Source organism: Vitis vinifera, chromosome 11 (assembly GCF_030704535.1).
Source record: "Vitis vinifera cultivar Pinot Noir 40024 chromosome 11, ASM3070453v1".
In the NCBI taxonomy this organism is placed as follows: Eukaryota; Viridiplantae; Streptophyta; class Magnoliopsida; order Vitales; family Vitaceae; genus Vitis; species Vitis vinifera.
The window spans coordinates 8,174,538-8,195,936 of NC_081815.1; the positions used below are offsets into that span (position 1 = coordinate 8,174,538).

At 34.0% G+C, this 21,399-nt stretch overlaps 1 protein-coding gene and 1 pseudogene across 2 annotated transcripts; one reads left to right on the forward strand and one right to left on the reverse strand.

The window, feature by feature from the left end:
• Nucleotides 1-2,648: 2,648 nt before the first annotated feature.
• LOC100248458 (1-acyl-sn-glycerol-3-phosphate acyltransferase BAT2, chloroplastic) lies at nucleotides 2,649-17,058 on the reverse strand. 2 transcript variants are annotated; one of them, XR_009466878.1, is made up of 8 exons: nucleotides 16,361-17,058; nucleotides 16,240-16,283; nucleotides 10,023-10,095; nucleotides 4,629-4,823; nucleotides 4,131-4,537; nucleotides 3,872-3,973; nucleotides 3,212-3,516; nucleotides 2,649-2,948 (listed from the first exon to the last, which is right to left on the reverse strand). XR_009466878.1 is itself a non-coding variant. In XM_059740639.1 (7 exons), the coding sequence occupies exons 1-7, from the start codon at nucleotides 16,431-16,433 to the stop codon at nucleotides 3,301-3,303; spliced, it is 1,110 nt and encodes a 369-aa protein (XP_059596622.1). In that variant the 5' UTR covers nucleotides 16,434-17,032; the 3' UTR covers nucleotides 2,649-3,300. The 2 variants fall into 2 exon arrangements, 1 of the variants encoding a protein (XP_059596622.1); XM_059740639.1 differs by having other exon boundaries at nucleotides 2,649-3,516; nucleotides 16,361-17,032.
• On the forward strand, nucleotides 16,567-19,538 carry LOC100253565 (APO protein 2, chloroplastic-like; annotated as a pseudogene).
• The last annotated feature ends 1,861 nt before the right edge of the window (nucleotides 19,539-21,399 follow it).

Sequence of the window (21,399 nt, forward strand, 5' to 3'; positions counted from 1 at the left end):
AATCAAACATATTAAGCCTCGTATACTTTGAACTTTGTTTTCTAAGCTTAAAAATAAATAAAAAACCATTATATGGGGAAAAAATTAACATAATAATTTGAGTGACTGGACTAAGAAAATTTGATATTAATCGATCTAATTTTTGAGTTTTAAAATATTTTAAAAAAATTATTAACTCGTTAATAAATTCAACATATTAAGTTTCATTTTGCCTAATGAGAAAATTTAAAAACTTCAAGAAACTTATTAAATGGTACATATATAGAAATAAGGGATAGTATATACATAAACAAATAATAGTATATTTTTATGTATGTTTACTTATACTCAATTTCTAATTGAAAAATTAATTATGAATCAAGCAAGACCTAATACGTTGAATTTATTAATAAATATAGTAATTTATAAAAATATCTTAAACTAAAAGATTAAACAAATTAACATTCATAAGCCAAAATTGATCTCGATGAGAAACTAATATAATCATTCTTGAGGATTTTTATCCTTGGAAACTCTAGTATTAATTGACTTAATCCTTTAAGTTCCAAACTATTTTAAAATATTAATAGACTCGTTCATATATGATATATCCCACATATCAAATCTTAGCTTGATTTGGAGTCCATTACTATATTGAAATATATAACAATTATTTCTATTGTCTGTCCTCCTCTTTGTCCCTGCTGATTTACAACGGAAGCGACCATGTCATGTATCCCATAAAATTTGCATTCTCAGACGTGGTAGTTGGCTTTTTTCAAAGTTTTTGTCGGTGGGCGGATCCTGTGAGGTGTGTCCAAAACCCTTTCAATTTATAATTAATAATCAATTTCTTACTAGGCATTGGGCAATGGGCTCCAATACTTTGGGGGCAACACACAAGTACTTAAACATCATTTGTTTGGATAAGAGAATGGAATCAATGATGGATGGTGAGCTGTCGAATGTCAATTGAGGTGAGGGTGGTGGTACAGTGGTTTCTTAGCTCGGATCCAATAAATAGTGGGAGCCGCCCTTTGTTGCGAAGGACATGAATGAGTGAGGCTAAGGATGGATGTTTCGGTAGTATTATTATTAGTAGGGAATCTTAAGTTTTTGGCACGCCATTTGTAAATAAATGGCTTTTCAAAAATCAAGGTTTGGAATTCCAAGATTCCCCGGACAAAATATATTAGAGTTTTATGCGCTCGGTGTCTTGACTCTCTTTTTTGTGCCCAAATTGCATAGTAGGAAAGGTTAAAAAGACCAGAAAAAAAAAATAGTGAAAACTTGGGAGCATTTCTCTCTCTCTCTTTTGACTTCCTCACCACTCACCACCCGAACCTAGGTTTCTCTCATCTGATTAGGATGGCAATGGCGGGCCTTTTTGGATACCTGTTCCGTCCCGTCCCTAATGGGATGAGGTTTAATTTTAATAAATAGGTTTGGGACGGGTTTGATGATTTTTTTTAAAACCCAGGACAGGTTTGGATATTGTCCTGCCCCACCCCCATTATATATAAAATTAAAATTTTATTTTATTATTTTTAATATATAAGTAATCATAAAATATTTTTAATAAAATAAGTTATTAAAAAATATAATAATTTAATTATTTATAAAATATATTTATTTTAATATAATTAAAAATTTTAAAAGTAATTTTTTTAAAAAAAAATTAAAATTAAAAAAAAAAAAGTTAAACGGGGGTATGAGAATTTATCATACCCACCCGTCTCATTCCGCCCCGTTTAATTTTTTAAATGGGACAGAAATGAGAATTGTTTCAAATGAATGAGACAGAATTGGGATGGGAGCGACCCATCTCGAACCCATCCCCTTGCCATCCCTACATCTGATAACCCATTCCCCAACCCGAGACTACTTCTCTCATTTTAGTATTTTACAATAGAAAACCCTAATCCCCAAATATGAAATTTCCCGAAACCCAACCTTAAACAACCGATTCAACTAAAGAGCATTCACTTGAAATCGTCTTTGTCTCTCCCACTTGCTTTCACACCTACCACGACGAGCAAGTCAGCATGAAATGCATAAAACTCTAATATTTTTCCACATTAATAAGGGAATCTTGGAATCCCAAAACCCATTTATTTCCAAATGACCTGCCCAAAACATACTTTTCCCTTATTATTATTATTATTATCATCAATATCAGACAATCACACACCACATTCTTGGTCAGTACCATTGAATAATTGAAGGAGTGACGACTCAACACTGTCTATCTTGTTTCTGTCGTAGGTTGAGAGGCACTTCACCACACGGCACCTCTGCAGTCGGCTCCATCAAATTCAAAACATCCTTATCAACTATCACCTCCCTTCGTTTTCCAGCTACCCCCCCCCCCCACCCGGTGGGCTACCACAACTCAAACTTTTGTTCTTCATTCATTCTCATGTAATCAATCATGTTGTTGTCTTTTTAAGGAGACCCATAAAGAAGAGGTGTGTTAGATCCAAAGTTTTTTTTTTTTCCTATGAAACTGCCCTTTTAATCAATTAAGTGTCTGGGTTTCTTTTTATCTTTGGGATTTGGCAAGCAGGCTTCTGTTGACTAATAATCACAGAGGGAGTTAGTATTTGAGTTATAGAGATTCTGTCCTTTGAACCCACAACCGTCAGTTTCATTCCTAGTGTAAAATGGTCTAATTGAAACACAATGCATTCTTATTATATATCACTTTATACAGTCATCTCCAATTTTAGTAATCTTTCGAATATAAAAAGCTGAAGGCATCAGCAGCATTGGATCTACAAGTTGAAACTGGAAGGAAATGTGTGATCACATGTTGTGTTATCTAAAGAAAGCCTTAAACAAAATCTGTAGTCTTTGGGATAAAGTAAAACCTTCATGTTAAATGTTCGATGGCATAACCTCAAAATGCCTGAATTGTTACAGCAACAAAAAGATTTGTATATGATTCAGCTGGTGCAGCTTTGCACAACCTGCAAAAGGAAAAAGGAAGAAAGTATAAGCTATGCATTAAATTTATTTAAATTAGTAGTATATCCTGTGGGAGAAATGTGCTGAGAGATGGGGAAGCACATATCTAAAATGCAGGAAAACAATGGTTTAAATGTTCAATAAAGATATCAATCGAACAATCCATTTTCTCTTGTGCAACAATCACCTTCTTACAACACAAATGTTGCATTGAAGAAACAACTAACATTAAGTAGGAGAAAGCAACAGGACAAAGAGTTCGTACCTTTGGGATTATGTATCTTAATTCAATCCATGGCAAGGGAATCACCATGGAGCTGTAGAAGTAAAGGACAAAAAAGAAGGATTTATTCCTCAGCCTTTCTGATTAAGCACATCTGCAATTATGTTTCTAGCTTCATTGCAAAGTACTTCTGCATCATTTCCTTCTATAGGCTTGTGGATGACAACTTTGACAGATCCTGGATTCACTATACCCTCCATTCCTGGAGGCATGATTTTGCCTGTTCCAATGAGAACAATTGGTACAACTGGCACTCTGGTTTTTACCGCAATGCTGAACGCGCCTTTCTACATATTTTAACAGCAAGGCAAAAATGAAACAATTCAGAGCGACAGTGACAGTCTTTGAATTGCTGGAAGTTTTTTATTGGTGCGATCTTTTTCATCTTGAGTTAAGATGTAAATCAGAAAGACACAGAACTTGATGACTAATAACATAGAGGACTTCCTAATTTTTTATTTTTTATCCCTGGTTCATAGCAACCAAAAACATCAACAGTCCCATTTGGCTGTCAAGACCATAGAAGAACCAAGTTTCTTTATCCATGATTCTCATGGCTAAACATAAGATAGGATTTTTTTCTATGATAGTATCTGACCTGCAGAACAGATGTTCAAATAAGAATTTAGATGAACACCTTACCTTGAAACTACCTAATTTTCCATCTTTACTCCGAGTTCCCTCTGGGAAGAAAAAGACAGACGCTCCCTTCTTGATGAGATCCATGCACCGCTTAAGGCAGTCCTGTATTGCAAAGCCAACAGAATTTAATTCCATGGTATGACTATGACCATAGGTTGAACAAGATAGAGCAAGAAAAATTGTTATATAGTGAAAAAGCTTGTTCAATTTTTTTCCACCCTAGACACTATATAAAGAAAAAGAGAGAGAAATGGAATACCAACTGGCTTCTGCTGTCCATGCGTTTCAGAGGAATGGTACCCATCATAAACATAGCCCATCCAATAATAGGAAAAAGGAAGATCCCAGTTTTGCTAATGAACTTGAAACTTCTTCCCAGAGTGAGAAGAGTATATATGTCCAGAAAACTCTGGTGGTTGGAAACATATACAGCAGGAGTATCTGGCCCAGGCAGATTGTCCAACCCCTCAAACTCAATCTTATAGAATGGACTAACAGTTAAAGTTGCCCAAATTTTGGCAACAAGGTGATGGGCTTTTCTTTTGTATCTATCCAATAGGAGCACAAAAGGATGTGCCAGCATCATCAGCACAAACAAAAAAATGGCAGCAAAAGCCGTAACAGCATAGAAGCAAATTCCTCTAAATTTAGAGCTCAATTGAAGATCTGTAATTTAAGGAAGACAATTAAAAAACAGATTAGACACTTAAGCTTGAAGATGAGAAAGAACAAGAGCAGAATGGTTTTCTGGAGGAACCTGATAATGGATAGCCAGCATCAGGATATCCAGTTTCAGCAAGCTCAGACCTTACAACAATATTTCTGGAAAATTTATTCCAGTTCTGCAACTTATTATCAACATATGGGCTGTCAAACTCCACTTTTGGGTTGAAATAGTGCTGAGATACACCACTATATTTCTTTGGAGTACATAAGATGCTATTTAGAGCAACTGTAGAAGAAAGGAACAAAGTAAACAGATCAGAAAAAAATTCAATTTTACAAGAATAACAAAATAAATGATGGATCTTTGTAGAGGATACTGATGATCACTGCAACCCTGAAACATAGACACAGAACAAAGGCTATCCATTTACATTATTAATCAAACAGTAGACAGTTTGCTGTAGTGCAGCATGGCAACAGAGGTGGGTATCATACAACTAATAAACTAAGATGAATATAGGAATAATGGTAGCGTCCAGGGAAGAGGGACACTAGAACCATTTTGAGTATTGGAAAATAGCCATATCAGTTTTCAGTTGAAGAAGCACCCTAAGATGGCTAGCAGTTGTGTGGATGTAATGTACCTTAAGGTTTTAACCTTTTCCATGCAAAAAATATAAACCCAAATTAACCACTATGATTCAATGCAAGATATGCTGTCAGTAGTATTCTTTTGTTTTAACAGGAATTTTTGATGTGGAAGAGTCTATCATTCAGTTTGTATAATCATGGCAAAACCAGTTCACCCTCACTAAGGCCTGAAAATTATGTCAAGTTATTGACTTAAGGGAAAAGGGGACATGAATAGAACTGACATCGTTTGAAAGGTTCTAACAAAGCCAGATCTGCTAACATAGGAATGATAGCATGATTGGAATAATTCCACTATCATTCTCATTATTAAACAAACAACTCATCTTTGTATGTGGAACAAGGAAAAAATACTTGGTGCCACTCAATATGGCACATGGTTTGTTGAAGCCAGTTGGCTAACTTAATCAGAGAACAATTGCAATGGTACATGGAACAAGAATGGGTATACAGTATCCTGCTTATTTTGGAACATAATATGTTGCAGTTACAGTTGGATCACTTCATTAGAAATGATATGCTGATTTCAAGTAAAATAATATTAGCTATCTCTCAACTCTCATACAGTCTAAACTTTATCCATGAAAACAGCAGCAACTTTGGACTTAATTATTTATTTTACACCAATGTTTTGAAAACTGGACTGGACTAGCTGGCTCAATGGGGTGCCTTCCTTTCAGGAAAGAGTATGTTGCTCTATTTATCTGTTTATCTATTTATTTATTTATTTATTTATTTTGATAGGTTTATCTGTTTATCTATTTATTTTGGTTGTCTTTTGACTATTTCAGAGAACCCTTAATTGACCTTGCATGGTACTATACATGAATTGACAGCTTTGCTTTCTGAATTTTGAGCTAACACATCATGGTTATATAAATATCTTCCATGCTCAATATGTTAATGCTATTTTGCTATTTTCAGAAGCTTCAATTTGCTCTATTATATGATATAATAATAGATGGATGTAATCCCAAAAGGACAATAGAATTTTGAATCACATCCATTGTCATTGAAAGTTGAATCACAATTTTTTTCAACTTAAAAAAAATGAATTTAAGAATAACCTTCACACATAATTCAAAGTAACAAATATGAAACAGAGTATCAAACAAGATAGTATTTTGTTTGCTTCACTGTTTAAGACAAAAAAAAATATTGGTGATTTAAAAAATTTTCTTTTCTCTATGAGTTTCAACATTTTGCTTTTGAAGACAAATTGAAAAAAATTGATGCTAAGAGATTCCTTCTTCTCTTTGTTTAACATTGCCAGGAAAAAGGATGATCTGGTGGTGGATATTTGGGAGTTTGCAGGGTGGTAGCAGTCATTGGAGTCCTTGCTTTATCAGGAGCTTTAATGATTGAGAGCTGGAGAGTGAGACTCTTTTCAGTTGATAGAGGTGCATAGAGGTTTCAAGGATTGTTTGGAGCGGACTAGCACCAAGGATAAGATCTTCTGTCAAATCCCTTTTTAGGCTTTGGAATCTGTTAAGCTACCAATATTATTAAAAGTTCAAGTAGTTAAGTAGCTGGCCAATAATGTATATTAAGCTTAATTGGGCTATAGCCCTGACATCCCACTTCATGGGAAGCTTTCTTTTGGGTTTATCCATGGACTCAATAAATAGGAGAAATAAACAAGTAGTAAGGTTAAAATTCAAAAACTCTCAGAAAACAAAGCTTTAATACCATGTTATACTTTCTCAAAAACGCAAGTTGTAGGTAATGGGCCAACAATATACATCCAACTTATTTGGGATATAGCCCTACCAGAACTGTTTGCCTTTAGGAGGCATGGGTCTCATATGCTCCTTCTGAAGTGAATTTCTATGCTTGGAAGATAGTGGGAAGAAAATTCTGATGATGGATCAACTTTCAAAAAAGGATGAATATTTAATTACTGGTTGTTGCTTTGCAGAGAGTCAATCAGCAAAGGAGGTTTTACTTGGTTGGTGCAAGAGTTTTCTCAGCAAGTAGTGGAAAGGCCCTCTTGTGCTTGTTTTGGGATCATTTGGATATAGCTTCAGGTAAAATGGGCAAGGGGTCCTTTAGGGTCATCAAATCTTCTCTTAGATTTTGTCACCTGTACAGGATGGAAATAGGTTTTATTGTGTTTCTGTTTTTTCTTGCTATTTGGGGCTCTTGTATATATATCTAGCATACTAGGACCACCCACACACTCCCCAGCCCTGGTGCATCCTCAACCCTAACTTCCCCTCTTACCCCCAAAGGAATAGTTTTGATATCAGGTATTAAAACCCAAACAGAACTCTGTAAAGCAATAGATTTTGAGTTTCTGCAAATGCTATGAGAACAAAATACAATCATTTGAGGGGGTAAATAATCACATGGCAAAAAAATGCACAAAAATACCCTGTAGCAGCAGCAGAAAACAGGAAGGGAAAAGACAAACAGCAAACATGAGAGAGAGAAAGAGAGAAAGAACGAGTTAACTAGGGCAGAAAAACATCATCTTGATGGCAATTGAATAATTCAGAGTCGAATAGTGTAAAAAAAATCATCTTTACAGTCATAGAATAAAGTAGTTATTGGCATGGGTCTCTCACTTCTTATTGGTTATATTAAAAAGGCCATTTGATTGGGAATGCATCACATCTAAAACCTTAGGGCCATGTTTGGCCAGCTGAATATAGGAAGAGATAAGATAAGAGATGAAATAATATATCCTATCTCATGATTAGTTGAAGATGGAATATGATAAGTGATGTGCAACTAAACATGAAATAGGGTAAGTAGTGAGATATATCATCTCACTTCCTTTTTATATCCCCTATCCATGGGATACAATAATTCCTAGTTGAGATAGGGATATGTATAACCATGAATCCTAAATTTACACTTATCAATTTTCTTCATTTTTTTTTCTTGAAGTTTCTATATTACTCATTTTGTAAAACAAATAATTTTGAATAAAAAAAGAAAAAGATTTAAAAAATTATGTATAAAATATTTCACAAAAAATAATACTAATATATGTATTATTTAATATATACAAATTATTTCCCATATTTAACAATATAATATAGTATTTTTATTTATAAATTTTAAATATTTTAATCATAAATATTAGTAGTAAAAAATAAAAATTACTTACTAAATTATAAATTATAGAACGATTTTTTTTCAAATAATGCTAAATATGTGAGGAGTTTCATATTTTTTTAATAGTCAATATTGAGGTACAATATAATTTTTGTTTTAAACAAATATCATGCATTGAAATGCAAAATGTTTTCCATTCCACTGTTTATTCTTTTTACAAACCAAATATAAGTATGATATAACATACCTCATTGGATATAATACCTTGGAATATCATTCCATTGAATATATCATATAACATCTAAGGATATCATATTCCATCAGAAATGATATCCTATGATATAAATATCTTATCCTATGGAAAATGATATTTTAGGTTATACATATCCTATCCAGTGACATATAATATCCTACGATATACACATTTTATCCTATCCAACCAACCATTAGAAAATTTTCAGTTGAGGGATTTCACACAAATCAAAATATACAAGACTTTGCCTGATAATCTACATGCTCACCTTTGATAGAAATGAGATCAGCCAAGACATAGATGTGGGATAAACAAGAAGCTATAAGTTTTAGTATTAGTATCCTTTGATCAATGTTCTATTTTTATTTTTATTTTTTTGTGGTTTTTAAGCATAAATATTTTTCATTTTGCTCTAACTTGATCTATAACTTTTCTAATTTGAACTTTGTCCTTTTATTTAACAAAAAGAGCAAAAGAAAAAGAAAAAGATCTAATTTCACCTATACTTTGAACCTGATTTTGAACTTTTCTCATGTGAATCTCTTTATCTTGTAAATGTGTTACTTCTAGGTATTTAAGGCCTTGTGAAGACAGATCATTTGTGATTTTTGAAAAAAAATTCTTTTTTAATATAGAGGGAAACTCTAATATCCCAATTTTTCATTAGGAAAAGGACATGCGGTAGACCCCGGATACACACATTCACCTACAAACCAAATATAATTTTTGAATGCTACTGCCCCAGTATAGAAATATGTAAGTGATTCTAAAAGTCAATAAATGGTTTGTTTTCAGGTGTTCTGCAAAAGAGCAATTTGTCCTCAGACATAAATCAAGATGAAAAAGCACATGCATCAATTGTCGGGACAAATTTTGTAAGATTTTTGACAATAAGAAAACAATAATTGGTAAACTTGAATATCATTGAATTATACTGCAATTTCAATGATTACTGTATCAAAACCTTTTCTGCCATGGCATAAAAAATAACCTTATTTCAACAAAATAAGGCTACATGAAAGGTGAAGCAGTGAGACAATGGCTACCAATCTGATTCTGTGATTAAACCTCCCATAAGGACCCTGAAGCTCTCATCCCTCTTTCACTGGAAACATATTTGTTTCCGTTGAACTTCAAAATCCCCAATCCTATCTTCAACCACTTGTCATAAGCTAGGCTCTAGGGCACCAAGACTCTTATCCATAAGTACATCCTTCTCCCTCACAAAATCTAAATTAAAACCCAAGCTAAAATAGACTACCAAGGGTCATTGTGAATGCCACAACCACCAGTTCTACAAAGAGTAGATAAATGAAATATATGTTATAGAATTATATATAAAAAATCCTGACAGTAACACTGGGTTGTCAAAATAAATTTCTAATTGACAAAGGCAATTAAGCAAGCATAGTTAGGACCACATTTAGAAGTGCATACATTCTCCAATGCTGCATATTAATAATAATAATTTGAAAGTGACGTACAATACACTTATACAGTAGAGATGTATTTACTTACAGTTATTTGAATTTCTCAAACTTGGCTGTCTACATGGAGGGCACCCTATATGAAGTCCTTTATAAGTGCACGACTGCATGGATTGGAATGCTAATATCAAGAATGTGAAACCAATGAATTTATGGAACAGTTTTTTAAAAACTAAATCTTAGAATACCCATCACTCATTTAGGAACAGAAATGCAACTTATCAATATCTTAAGTAATTGGGCACAGCAGACACATTGATTGCCTCCACGAGGATGTCCAGGCAGTCATAAACATGAGATACCGTGTGCTATTTGATAAGGGAGTTGTGCATAAATTGAATCCAAATGTGGTTTTACACAGATCAAGTAAATCCAACCTAACTTAATAGTAGTCAACCTAACCATATAAGAAGACATGTAGGATACAAAGCAACTAAATATATCACAAATTACGACTTCTTATATATATAATCTCACCGCATACACATAGGTTCCATGCGTTTTTGTGCTAGAACACTTTAAATCATTTGACACAACCATCTTTGATTAAAAAAGATAAAAATAGAAAGAAAAAAAAATAGTATGTCAAATTCTTTGTGGTTTTTGTAGCCACATGAGAAAGTATATGAAAATTATCATAATTTAGTTTGCAACATAAAATCATACACAATAATGTGGACTAGAAGCATGTTTAGTTTTTCCAAGAGGTTTTTTGATGGGAACCAATCCCCAAGATCTAAGAAAGGAATAAAAGGAGTTGGGTTGTGAGGCTAGGGAAAGAGGCGGATGGAGCACTTGTGAGGCTAGGGAGGCTTATGGAGTTGGGTTGTGGAAAGCAATTAGAAAGTTGGGGTGCCTAGTGACCCCTAGATTTGACTTTGTGGTGGGTGATGGAAGGAAGGTGAGCTTTTGGAAGGATAAGTGGTGTAGAACTACTCCTTTGCGTGAGTCATTCCCCTCTTTATTTGCCCTAACAACTTCTAAAGAGGCTTGGGTGAATGAAGTTTGGACAGCTTTTGGGGAAAGGGGGGGAAGTTGGAGCCCTTGCTTCTCTAGGCCTTTCAATGATTGGGAGATGGAAGAGGTGGAAAGGTTGTTTTGTTGTTTGGGTGGGAAGAAGGTAAATGTGGATGAGGAGGATAGAGAGAGGTGGTTGGACTTGAAGGATGGCTTGTTCTCGGTTAAGTCCTTTTATAGAGCCTTGCAGCCGGACTCTCTAGTTTCTTTCCCTTCAAAGATTATATGGAAATCTTGTGTGCAGTCTAAATTAAGTTTTTTTGCTTGGGAGGCTTCATGGGGAAAAGTCCTAACCTTGGACCGATCAGAAGAGAGGTTGGGCTTTAACTAATAGATGCTTTTTTTGCCAAACGTTTGAGAAGTCTATTGATCACCTCCTTCTACATTGTGAAAAGGCAAGGGAAGTGTGGATGTTGCTCTTTCATTGTTTGGAGTGTCTTGGGTGTTTCCCTCTTCAGTAAAGGAAACCCTCTTAGGGTGGAGGGAGTCCCTGTGGGAAAAAAGCGTAAGGTTGTGTGGCAAGCGGGTCTGTTATATTTGTTTTGGTCCATTTGGAAGGCAAGGAATAGAATTGCCTTCGAAGATAGTGTGTTGTCCATCCAAAGGTTGAAAGCTTCTTTTGTGTATTTGTTGTGGTCAAAGACCAAATTGTTTATAAAAGATGGTCCTTTGACCTTAATAGATTTTATTGATTGGGTGAGCTCTCGATGAGGGAGAAGGTTTTTTTTGTTTTCTTGTTGTTTTGGGTTCAGTTGTAAGGGGGTGAGTGTCTCTATATTGTACATCTTTGGGTTGCTATTTTAGCGCCTCTTCGTAATACATTTCTTGTGCTTATTTATAAAAAAAAAAGGAATAAAAGGAAATAAAGTAATCCAAATTACTCTATCAAAGATATTTAGGTCAATTTGCAGTTTTTTAGTTTTTCTAGAGTCATAATTAATTAGTAATTGATATTTCAGTTTCATATAGAATTTGGGAAGTTTTTTATTTCAAATTTCTCCTGCAAAGACATTTTAAAATTTCAAAACTTTTTATGTTTTAAAAGGTCTTTCTTCTCTCTAAAGCTTTTAGTTGAGTCAGTTTTTTTTTTCCCTGATAAGTAAGCAAGGAAATATATAAATAAAAGAGGAAGCTATACACCAAAGTACAGCTTTTGATTTAGGAGCAATAGATCAGAAGTAAGAATTGCTGATGACCAGTCTTTCAAATTGCCGATAACCAGTCTTTCAAATTTATTCTCTTCATATATTCCATGTTTTGGTGGTTAAAAAGGAAGAATTGTTGATAGATCTTTGTCCTCGGTTGCAGGAAAGAATTCTAATGTTGAATTCGGTTCTTCATATTCCTAATCTCTCTTACACTCTTTTTTGTCAGCAAGTTTACGAAAGATTTACAATTGTGTTGTTGAATTTTTTCATACTCACAGTGAATTCCATGAGTTGGATTCAGGGAAGAGAACTAGCATTGTTAGGGGGGTGAATGGGCTGTACTACTTTGAAGATGATGCTGCTCTAGAAGGACAAGCTCAAGTAGTGAAGAAAACTTCTTCTCAATCTAGTGTGGATGAAATCATGTTATGGTATTGTAAATTAGGGCACTCTAGTTTTCTTTATTTGCAAAAAAGTCCGTTGTATAAATGCAAAATTTGTGAATCATCAAAACATCAATGATTTCATTTTTCATTACAGCCTTATGAAAAATTTGCACTATTTGTTCTTGTGCATGGTATATTTAAGGCCATTTAGGTGTGACTAACATTTTAGGAGCTAGATGCTTCATTACTTTTATTGATGATCACACACATCTTTGTTAGATTTATTTGCCTAAAGAAAAATCTGAGGCTGTGAGAACAAATTTGAGTTTTAAGAAGTGATAGTAAGAGAGTATTTTTCAAATATCTTAGGGAGTTTTTTTTTATCAAAAAATGGGATTGTTCACCAATAATCATGTGTCAATACACCCCAACAAAATGGTATTGCCAAAAAGAAAACTGACATTTGTTGGAAGTTGCATGCTCATTAATGTTCATCTCTAGGATGCTAAAACACTTTTGTGGGGAAGCTTCCTATTTCATAAGCCACATGGCTACATGTATTCTAAACTTTCAAACTCCTTTGAGTGCATTCATACAAATTTATCCTCAAACTAAACTCTTCACCTCTCTCCCACTTAAGACCTTTGGTTGTGCGGCCTTTGTTCATGTGCATAATCACCTTAGAAGCAAATTACGTTTACGGGTTGTCAAATTTGTTTTCTTGGGATATTCACCTAACAAAAAAGAGTGTAACTGTTATGATCCTGCATCTAAAAAGTTGTTTGTCACCTTTGATATCACATTTTTTGAAAACAGGTTTTTTTCCCCAAACTTCTCTTTAGGGGGAGAATTCTATGGAATATCAGTTTTGGAAATCTTTTTCTATCCCTATTATTCAAACCCGAGTGTCCAACATGAGCTACTACCTTCATCTCATCTCCCAACTCTTCAATGCCACAAACTGTGATTGAAAGACAGGTTGTAGATGAAGCCCAACACCCTAAGCTTTGTGTCTATTCTAGGCAGCTTTAACATAAAGGGGCAGAACATGCTCATCCTCCATGAGTGTAAAGTCATTCCTTGGATCTGAATGCTATAGAAATAGAAGTTACAAGTACCCCTGTCCATAATAGTGCATCCATTCCTAAAAGAACAAATGACCCTGACATGCCTATTGCTCTTAGAAAAGGAACTAGGTCATGAACTCTTTATCCCATTTCAAACTTTGTGTTTTACCACAGGTTGTCATCTTCTTACCAAGCCTTTACTTCCAACCTTTCTAGTGTAGAAATTCATAAATTTGTACAAGAAGCTCAAAAGATTCCAATATGCGGAGAGGTAGTCCTAGAGGAGGAGGGCACTATCAAAAGATGGCATTTGACAATTAATCAAAAGATTGCACTATCAAATGCAAGGATGATGGGACAGTAGATAGATACAAAGCAAGACTTACTGCAAAAGAGTATACTTAAACTTATGGGATTGACTACCAAAAAACTTTTGCTTTAGTGGCCAACATAAATACGATTGGAGTACTATTTTCACTTGCAACCAACCTAGGATGGTTGATGCATCAACTAGATGTCAAGAATGTGCTTTATGGAAGAGAAAAAGTGTGCAGACTTAGGATATCTTTATATGGCTTAAGACAATCGCCTAAGGCATAGTTTGATAGATTTTTAAACTCCATTCGAAGTTCAGGATATTCACAATGCCAATTTGACCACACTATGTTTTTCAAGCACTCAACCAAGGGTAAGATCACTAGCATTATTGTATATGCAGATCATATTATCCTGCTTAGAAATAATGAAGTTGAAATGACAAATAAGAGAAATCAAGAAAGTACCTGCTAAGAAATTTAAATTAAAGAGTTTTGGTCCTTTGAGATATTTTTTAGGCATAGAGGTAGCTCGGTCTAGCAAGGGTGTTGCAGCCTCACAAAGGAAGTATACACTTGATTTGCCAAAAGAAGTGGGCATGCTAGCCTGCTAGGATGTAAACCTGGTGATATTCCCATTGATGCCAATCACATAATTCGGTTGTCCAAGAAAGGGAAAGCAGTTAATAGAGAACACTACCAAAGGTTATTCTGTGAGTTAATCTATTTGTTACACACTAAGCCAAATATAGCTTTTTCAGTTAGTGTTGTGAACCAATATATGCACTCACCAAGTGAAGAGCACATGGAGGCAATATACAAGATCCAAAAGTACTTAAAGAGGACACCAGAGAGAGGATTGCTAATCAAAAGAAAAAACCTATTACTAGTAGAGGCCTTCATGGACGTTGCCTAGGCAGGTTCCATTGGTGACAGGAGGCCAACCTCAGGTTTTGGCACATTTCTTGGGGGAAATCTGTGACTTGGAGAAGTAAAAAAGCAAGCGGATGTTGCTAGAAGTAGTGCAAAAGCTTAGTTCAGAGTTGTGGCACATAGGATGTGTGAACTTCTTCAGCTAAAAAACCTCTTGGAAGAACAGAGGCTCCTATGAGACCATACTATGACAAGAAGGCAGTGATAAACATAGCTTATAACACAATATAATAAGACAAAGATGGGAAGACTGATCAATACTTCATAAAGGAAAAACTGGAAAATGAACTAATTACACACCTTTCATTCAAACAAAGGAGTAGTTGGCTAACATATTCATCAAAGGACTACCCTACCTAAACCAACATTTCCAACTAACATGTTAGGTTTGATTGATATCTTCAATCCAGCTTAAGGGAGAGAATAAAAATGTTCGACTGTTTTAGAAGCTATTTTCTAGGAGAACTAGAAGTGATAAATCTGGTTAATAGGCCTACAAAGCATGGATCGTTATCTCCTATTTTAAATTAGCTTCCTATTCAAATTAGGATAACTATTGTAACAAATCCTATTCCTATATGTTTGTAAAGTCTATATATATTTTGTATCAGCTGTATCCATTTCCTTTAGAATCAATAAAAATAAAATTTTTTCCCCAACCTGTTTTCACCTACCATACAAAAAATTGGAATTTCTGAAATTAAGCCCATGTTCCGAATGAAAGCAATGGTGGGTTCAAAGGTGTTCTTTCTTACCGAGGACTACAGTACTATCCTAAATAGAGACCATAAACAACACTAAACCCCACCTAGAAAAATCCCACTGAAGAAGAAGAAACACTAAACCTCACCAAGAAAAATCCCACTGCATACTCTTCCAAAAATTATTTGCCATTGCAATGGTTGCAAATGAAATTAAGAAGATAGGTGAGAAGGCAAAACAAGTAATCCTCTGTTCATACTCATGAGCCTTGGGCTCATATTTAATCTTTCTAATTAATGAATCTTGTTCAAACCAAATTTCTCATACAAACAGTTTGATCCCAAAGACATAAACCTCTAAATCTAACCGTCTCATCATGGAATCATCAAAGAAATGCATACCAGATTATCAAAAACTGAAATCTTGCATAGAAAAGGGTATAAACTTGATATTTTAGGTATTTCACAATTTTGAATCCGAAGGGAAAACATAACAAAATCAAGAGCCTGAAATCAACTGTGTACCTAATACAACTACTTGGGATGGTTGATTCAATCGGGGAATAAAATAAAATAAAAGAGACTTTCCTTTCCTTCCCTTGCTTCTCTTTTCTCAGCAACCAAACAGAGCATAATACAATAGAGAGATGAATCAAAGAGAGACAGGGAAATGAAAACTCACAGATAGAAAAGATGATGAAAAGAAAACCACTGATTCCTTGTTGCCTGAAAATCAACGTCCAATAATTACATGGTAACAAGAGAGAAAGCCAAAAACCAGGGAGCAGTAGAGAGAAACCTACCAAAACGACGGAGAGGAAGAGATGGGTGGAAGGAAAAGTGGTGGTTGGAAAAGGCTTGTGAAGAGACTTGCATTGATGAGATGCGGCGAATCAAAACACCAAAAACCAACACTCCGAGCAATCTGCAGAGGGTTTTCTTTGCGGTATAGGTGGTGGGGTTAGTGGGGTTTTAGGAATCTACAGATTCATTGGCCATTTGAAAGGGCATGTGGGTTGTACAGCGGCGACCAGTGTCCGCAAACAGCCTCTCCACTTCTCCAATTCCAAGGCAACCCCTCCTCCTTATCCTCTTCCCACTGCTTTCTGCCTTGTCGACAACTCCAAAGGACAAACAAATTAAGCCAAAAACAATACTGTTACTTTCTCATCTTATCCCCTCCCCCTATTACCCAAACAACCCCATTTCTCAAATCTCCCTTCCCTCTTCTTATGGCACCCACTTTCTGTTCTTCAACTCTGCATACAAATCAAGTGAGTGAAGGCCCGAGAAGAGAGAGACTGTGAAGTATTGAAGACAATCAGTAGATTGAATATTGTTGGATTTTGATTTCTGATGATGGGATTTTGTAGAAGTTTGAATACTTTGCGTTTGTTTCAACACTATACTCGGTTGATTCAGAAAAAGGAAGCACAGTATTTGATTAGGGCTGCCAGCACAGTTGTTGAATATTTTTGTGAATTTTTTCTACCAAATCACATCCATTTTTATTATTTCATGATTTAAATTAGTTTTAAATTAAACTATTTATAATTTATAAACTTAAAACTTATTATTTTAATTTTACTTTAATATTAATGTCATTTTATAAGCTCAACTTAAGTTTTTTAAAAACTATTAATTTAACATTTTTATTCTTATTAATTTTGATTAATATTTATCTTATTAAATTTAATTGGTATTTACATTTATTAATTTTAAGTAATAAATTTATCTGTTAAACATTCGTAATAAAAGTATTATAATCATGTAAAATAGTTAACAAATATAATATAATATAATACAAATTTTTGTTTGATGTAGATAAAGAAGGCAAAAATAAAATAAAATAAAAAATTAAGATTAAGAATAAGTTAATTATTTTAATTTAATATTAAAATAATTTTAGATAAATATTCGATAGTAATAATCATTTCTTATGTTATGTTAGGTGAGGATTTCATACCAAAATTTTCAAGATTTTGAGTGCTTCTTCAAAAATTAATATTAATTTTATAAAAGAAAATATTTTTCTTTCATATGTTATTTTGAATGATGTAAAATATTATTTTTGTTTGTTTGTATGAATCAGATACATTTGATATGAAAAATATGTTAGAATATTTACTTTTGTTTATGATTGAAAAATATGAAGATATCATGTTTTTTGTAAGTTTGAAAAAATGAAACAAAATGTTTGATTCCGATTTATTTGGCTTTAGTTAATGAGATATTTGTTGTCCTTTTCTATCCTAGTTAATGAGATATAATTATTGATCTTTACATTTCTTGATGAGGGAAATAATTGCTTTAAATTCCAACCTTTATGGGAGGTTGTTGGTACTATTAATGCTTAGTTCCATCACCTTAAAAGTGACAAGTTTGAGAGTAGACACCAATTTTCAAAGTCTCACCTAATTGGATACCATTTGTTGTTTGATAATTGGAGTAAAAATATTTTGAATTGATATGAAATTATTATTGACATAAATATGAAAATGTTTTATTGAAAAGTTTTTAATATTTTATAATGTTTGAACTCAAAAGTTTTTATAAAAAGATTTTATAATATATCTCCTATTTGTATTTATAATTGAAAATTATTAATTCATGAATTTGTATTAATATTTCTTAAGCTTTGAGTTCATTCCTTCTCATTAATATTTTTTTAGGTACTCTTAGTTTGGATGCTGAGTGGATTGGTTAGGTTGAGAATTTGTCCTTATTAGGATTTTTAGTTTAAACTTTCATTTTTGAATATTGTTTAAATATTAAAATTTAATTAGTGTTTGAATTGTTTAAATTTGATATTATTTTAACAATGTCACAATGGTTAAGTTTTGAGGATTATAATAGGTTTGAATAGAAATTTGATAATCAGTAACTTTCTAATTACAAGATGATTGTTTGAGTTATTTGCACTAGGAGTACAACTTGGTCAGGTTGACCTCACCCAACTGGAATCTAACTTGGTAGTACAGATTTGGACAAACATTTTCATTACTTGAATTGAGATTAGATTAAGTTTTTTCAACCGGGTTGAACTCAATTTGTTGTTAAGATGTTTGAAAGCTGTTCCTTTATGTTCTAGGGTCTGGTAATGAAACTCTTGGTTGAATATGTTCCAATAACAATGCTTTGCAATAACTTTGCAGGTGGTGTAACGAAATCCACGTTGGACATGTCGGGCACCCATTCAAATCATGTAGAGGCCCACAGGAAATGCATTCATTGAAGATATATTGGTGCCTGTTGATGCTTTTCACCTCTTTGACCGTCTTGGTAGGCGTATTCCTCATGAGGAGAGATTCTCAATTCCTAGAATTCCAGCTGTAGTTGAGCTCTGCATCCAAGCTGGGGCTGATTTACCTGAATTCCCCACAAAGAGTGAATTCATAGATGCAGATGAAAGTGAACTGCCGGACCCTGTCCCTGAAGTCCCCAAGACACCGCTATTAACCGAAATACCTGATTCAGAAATCGAGGCCCCATCTAGTGCAGAAGAAACAGCCTTGCTTGCTGAGGAAACACTTAAAGCATGGGAGAAAATGAAGGGAGGAGCCAAGAAGCTAATGAGAATGTACCCAGTAAGGGTTTGTGGATATTGTCCAGAGGTGCACATAGGGCCCTCCGGACACAAGGCGCAAAACTGTGGAGCTCACAAGCACTAATAACGGAACGGGCAGCATGGTTGGCGGGCAGCTGTGCTCAATGACTTGATGCCACCAAGATATGTGTGGCATGTTCCTAATGGGCAACCCTTGCAAGGGAACTTAAGAACTTCTATGGTCAAGCCCCTGTTGTGGTGGAAATGTGTGTGCAGGCTGGTGCGGCTGTGCCTGAGCAATACAAACCAACCATGAGGTTGGATGTGGGGATCCCAACATATATTAAAGAAGCTGAGATGGTAGTCTGAGGTGAATTTTGGTTAAGAGGGTATAAAGTGTGTAGAATATTGAAAATAAATACAATATTTATTTATTTATGAAACAAATATTTGGCTTTTCCTTAATGAGAGGAGTGAAAACGTGAGCGATTCAACCGGTGAGAAGGGGAAGACGAAGCCACACCAAATGTGAATGGATCCCTTTCTTTAGCTTCCATTTCCTTTTTGGGCCTCTCTCTCCTTTCTTTGTTTAGCTTCCAATTACTTTCACAAACAAACCGACAACATACAAGACGTTGAGTGTAGTGCAGATCTCTCAAGATGGCAACTCCGGCGAGCGACGGGAAGAAGGCGGGCGGAGCAGGGGCTCCAAAGATGCCAGCGGCGGGGCAGCATTCGACGGAAGTACTTCACCAGCGGAGCAAACTACCTCATAGTCCACTGAAATTGGCGATTGGGGGGTTGGCATTTGTGGCAGCTCTGAGCTACTTCACCTTGTACACTAAGAAAAAGCCGGAGGCCAGCGCCCTGGACGTTGCCAAAGTTGTGGCCGGCGTTTCCACCCCTGAGGACACCCATCCCCGCAAGTAGGTTTTGCTCTTTTTTTGTCTTCACCCATCTCCTTTCAGACCCTTTTCCTCCACTTCTTCCTCCGTACGCATGGCCCTTCATGCATTAATCTAGGACTGTTCATCATAAGCTCCCTATGCCTCCTTTCCATTTTGTGTCTTTATGCTTGTTCTTGTTGTTTTGTTCCCTGTGAACCCACCACAAATAAGTCTAATTTTATACCAATTATTTTTCTCTTTTCCATTCTGTTTGTATGGTGGCAAATTTGATACAGGAACATAGCTTCAAAGGAATTTTAGAGGGTTGGATTAGGTTTAATATTACTTATAATTGTGTCAACTCGTCTAATATTTTTATAATCGGATCGTGTTCGGGTTTGACTATACCATGCATTTAATTTATTTATTAATCATGTCAAAATGATTTGTTTATGATCCGTTTAATTTCTACAAATTTATTTATCTTATATATTTAAAAACTATAAAAATAAAAAATACTTTATAATTAAAACATTAAATAAAATAATAAACAAGTATTAAATTAAAGTTTTAATTCCTTTCTATATTCTAAATATATTATAATTAAAATTAAGTAATTAAGGTTACATTTAAACACATTTTCTATTTTTTACTTTTGAAAATAAAAACTCTACTTACAAAGTATGAATTCTTATATAAAAAATAGATACATATATTATGTATTTAAAAATGCTTTTTAAAATTTTTTAAATGAAAAAATTTCACATTCTCAAAATTTAAGATATTTAAAAATGTCTTTAAGAACACAATATAATTATTTCCACAATATATCAAAGAATAAGAAATTTTAAATTTTTTTAAAAGACAAGAAAAGAACTACTCATGGTAGAAAATTATTGTTAGAAATGAAAAAAAAAATTCATGACAAAATATTGCATTGAATTACAAAAAAAGGTTCATGGAAAAAAGGTTATGTTAAAAAATAAAATAAAAAATCCATGAGAAAATATTACCTAACATGGTCCCTTCACCATCATCCCATAGCAACCACCAAAGAAAAAAGTGATTTGTACAGTAAAATATCATTTTTGAGGATGAAAAAAGAGTTTTAAGACATAATATTATTTTCAAAAGAAAAAAAAAGTTAGTGGAGAAAAAGTACTTAAAATAATTTATAACAAAAAAGTACATAATTATTGTTTGGTTTCACAACCTTAAATTAACACGAGTTCTGGTTACAAAGCTATAGAAAAATATTTAATCTCGACAAAGACTTAGGGCCTATTTAGAAAATCTTCGTCGAGGATAATATATTTTATTCTCCACAAGAAAAAATTAGGAAAATTTAAGAATATAAAATAGAGTGTTTTAAAAAAATATCATTTAGTTATTTTTTAAATACTGTTTT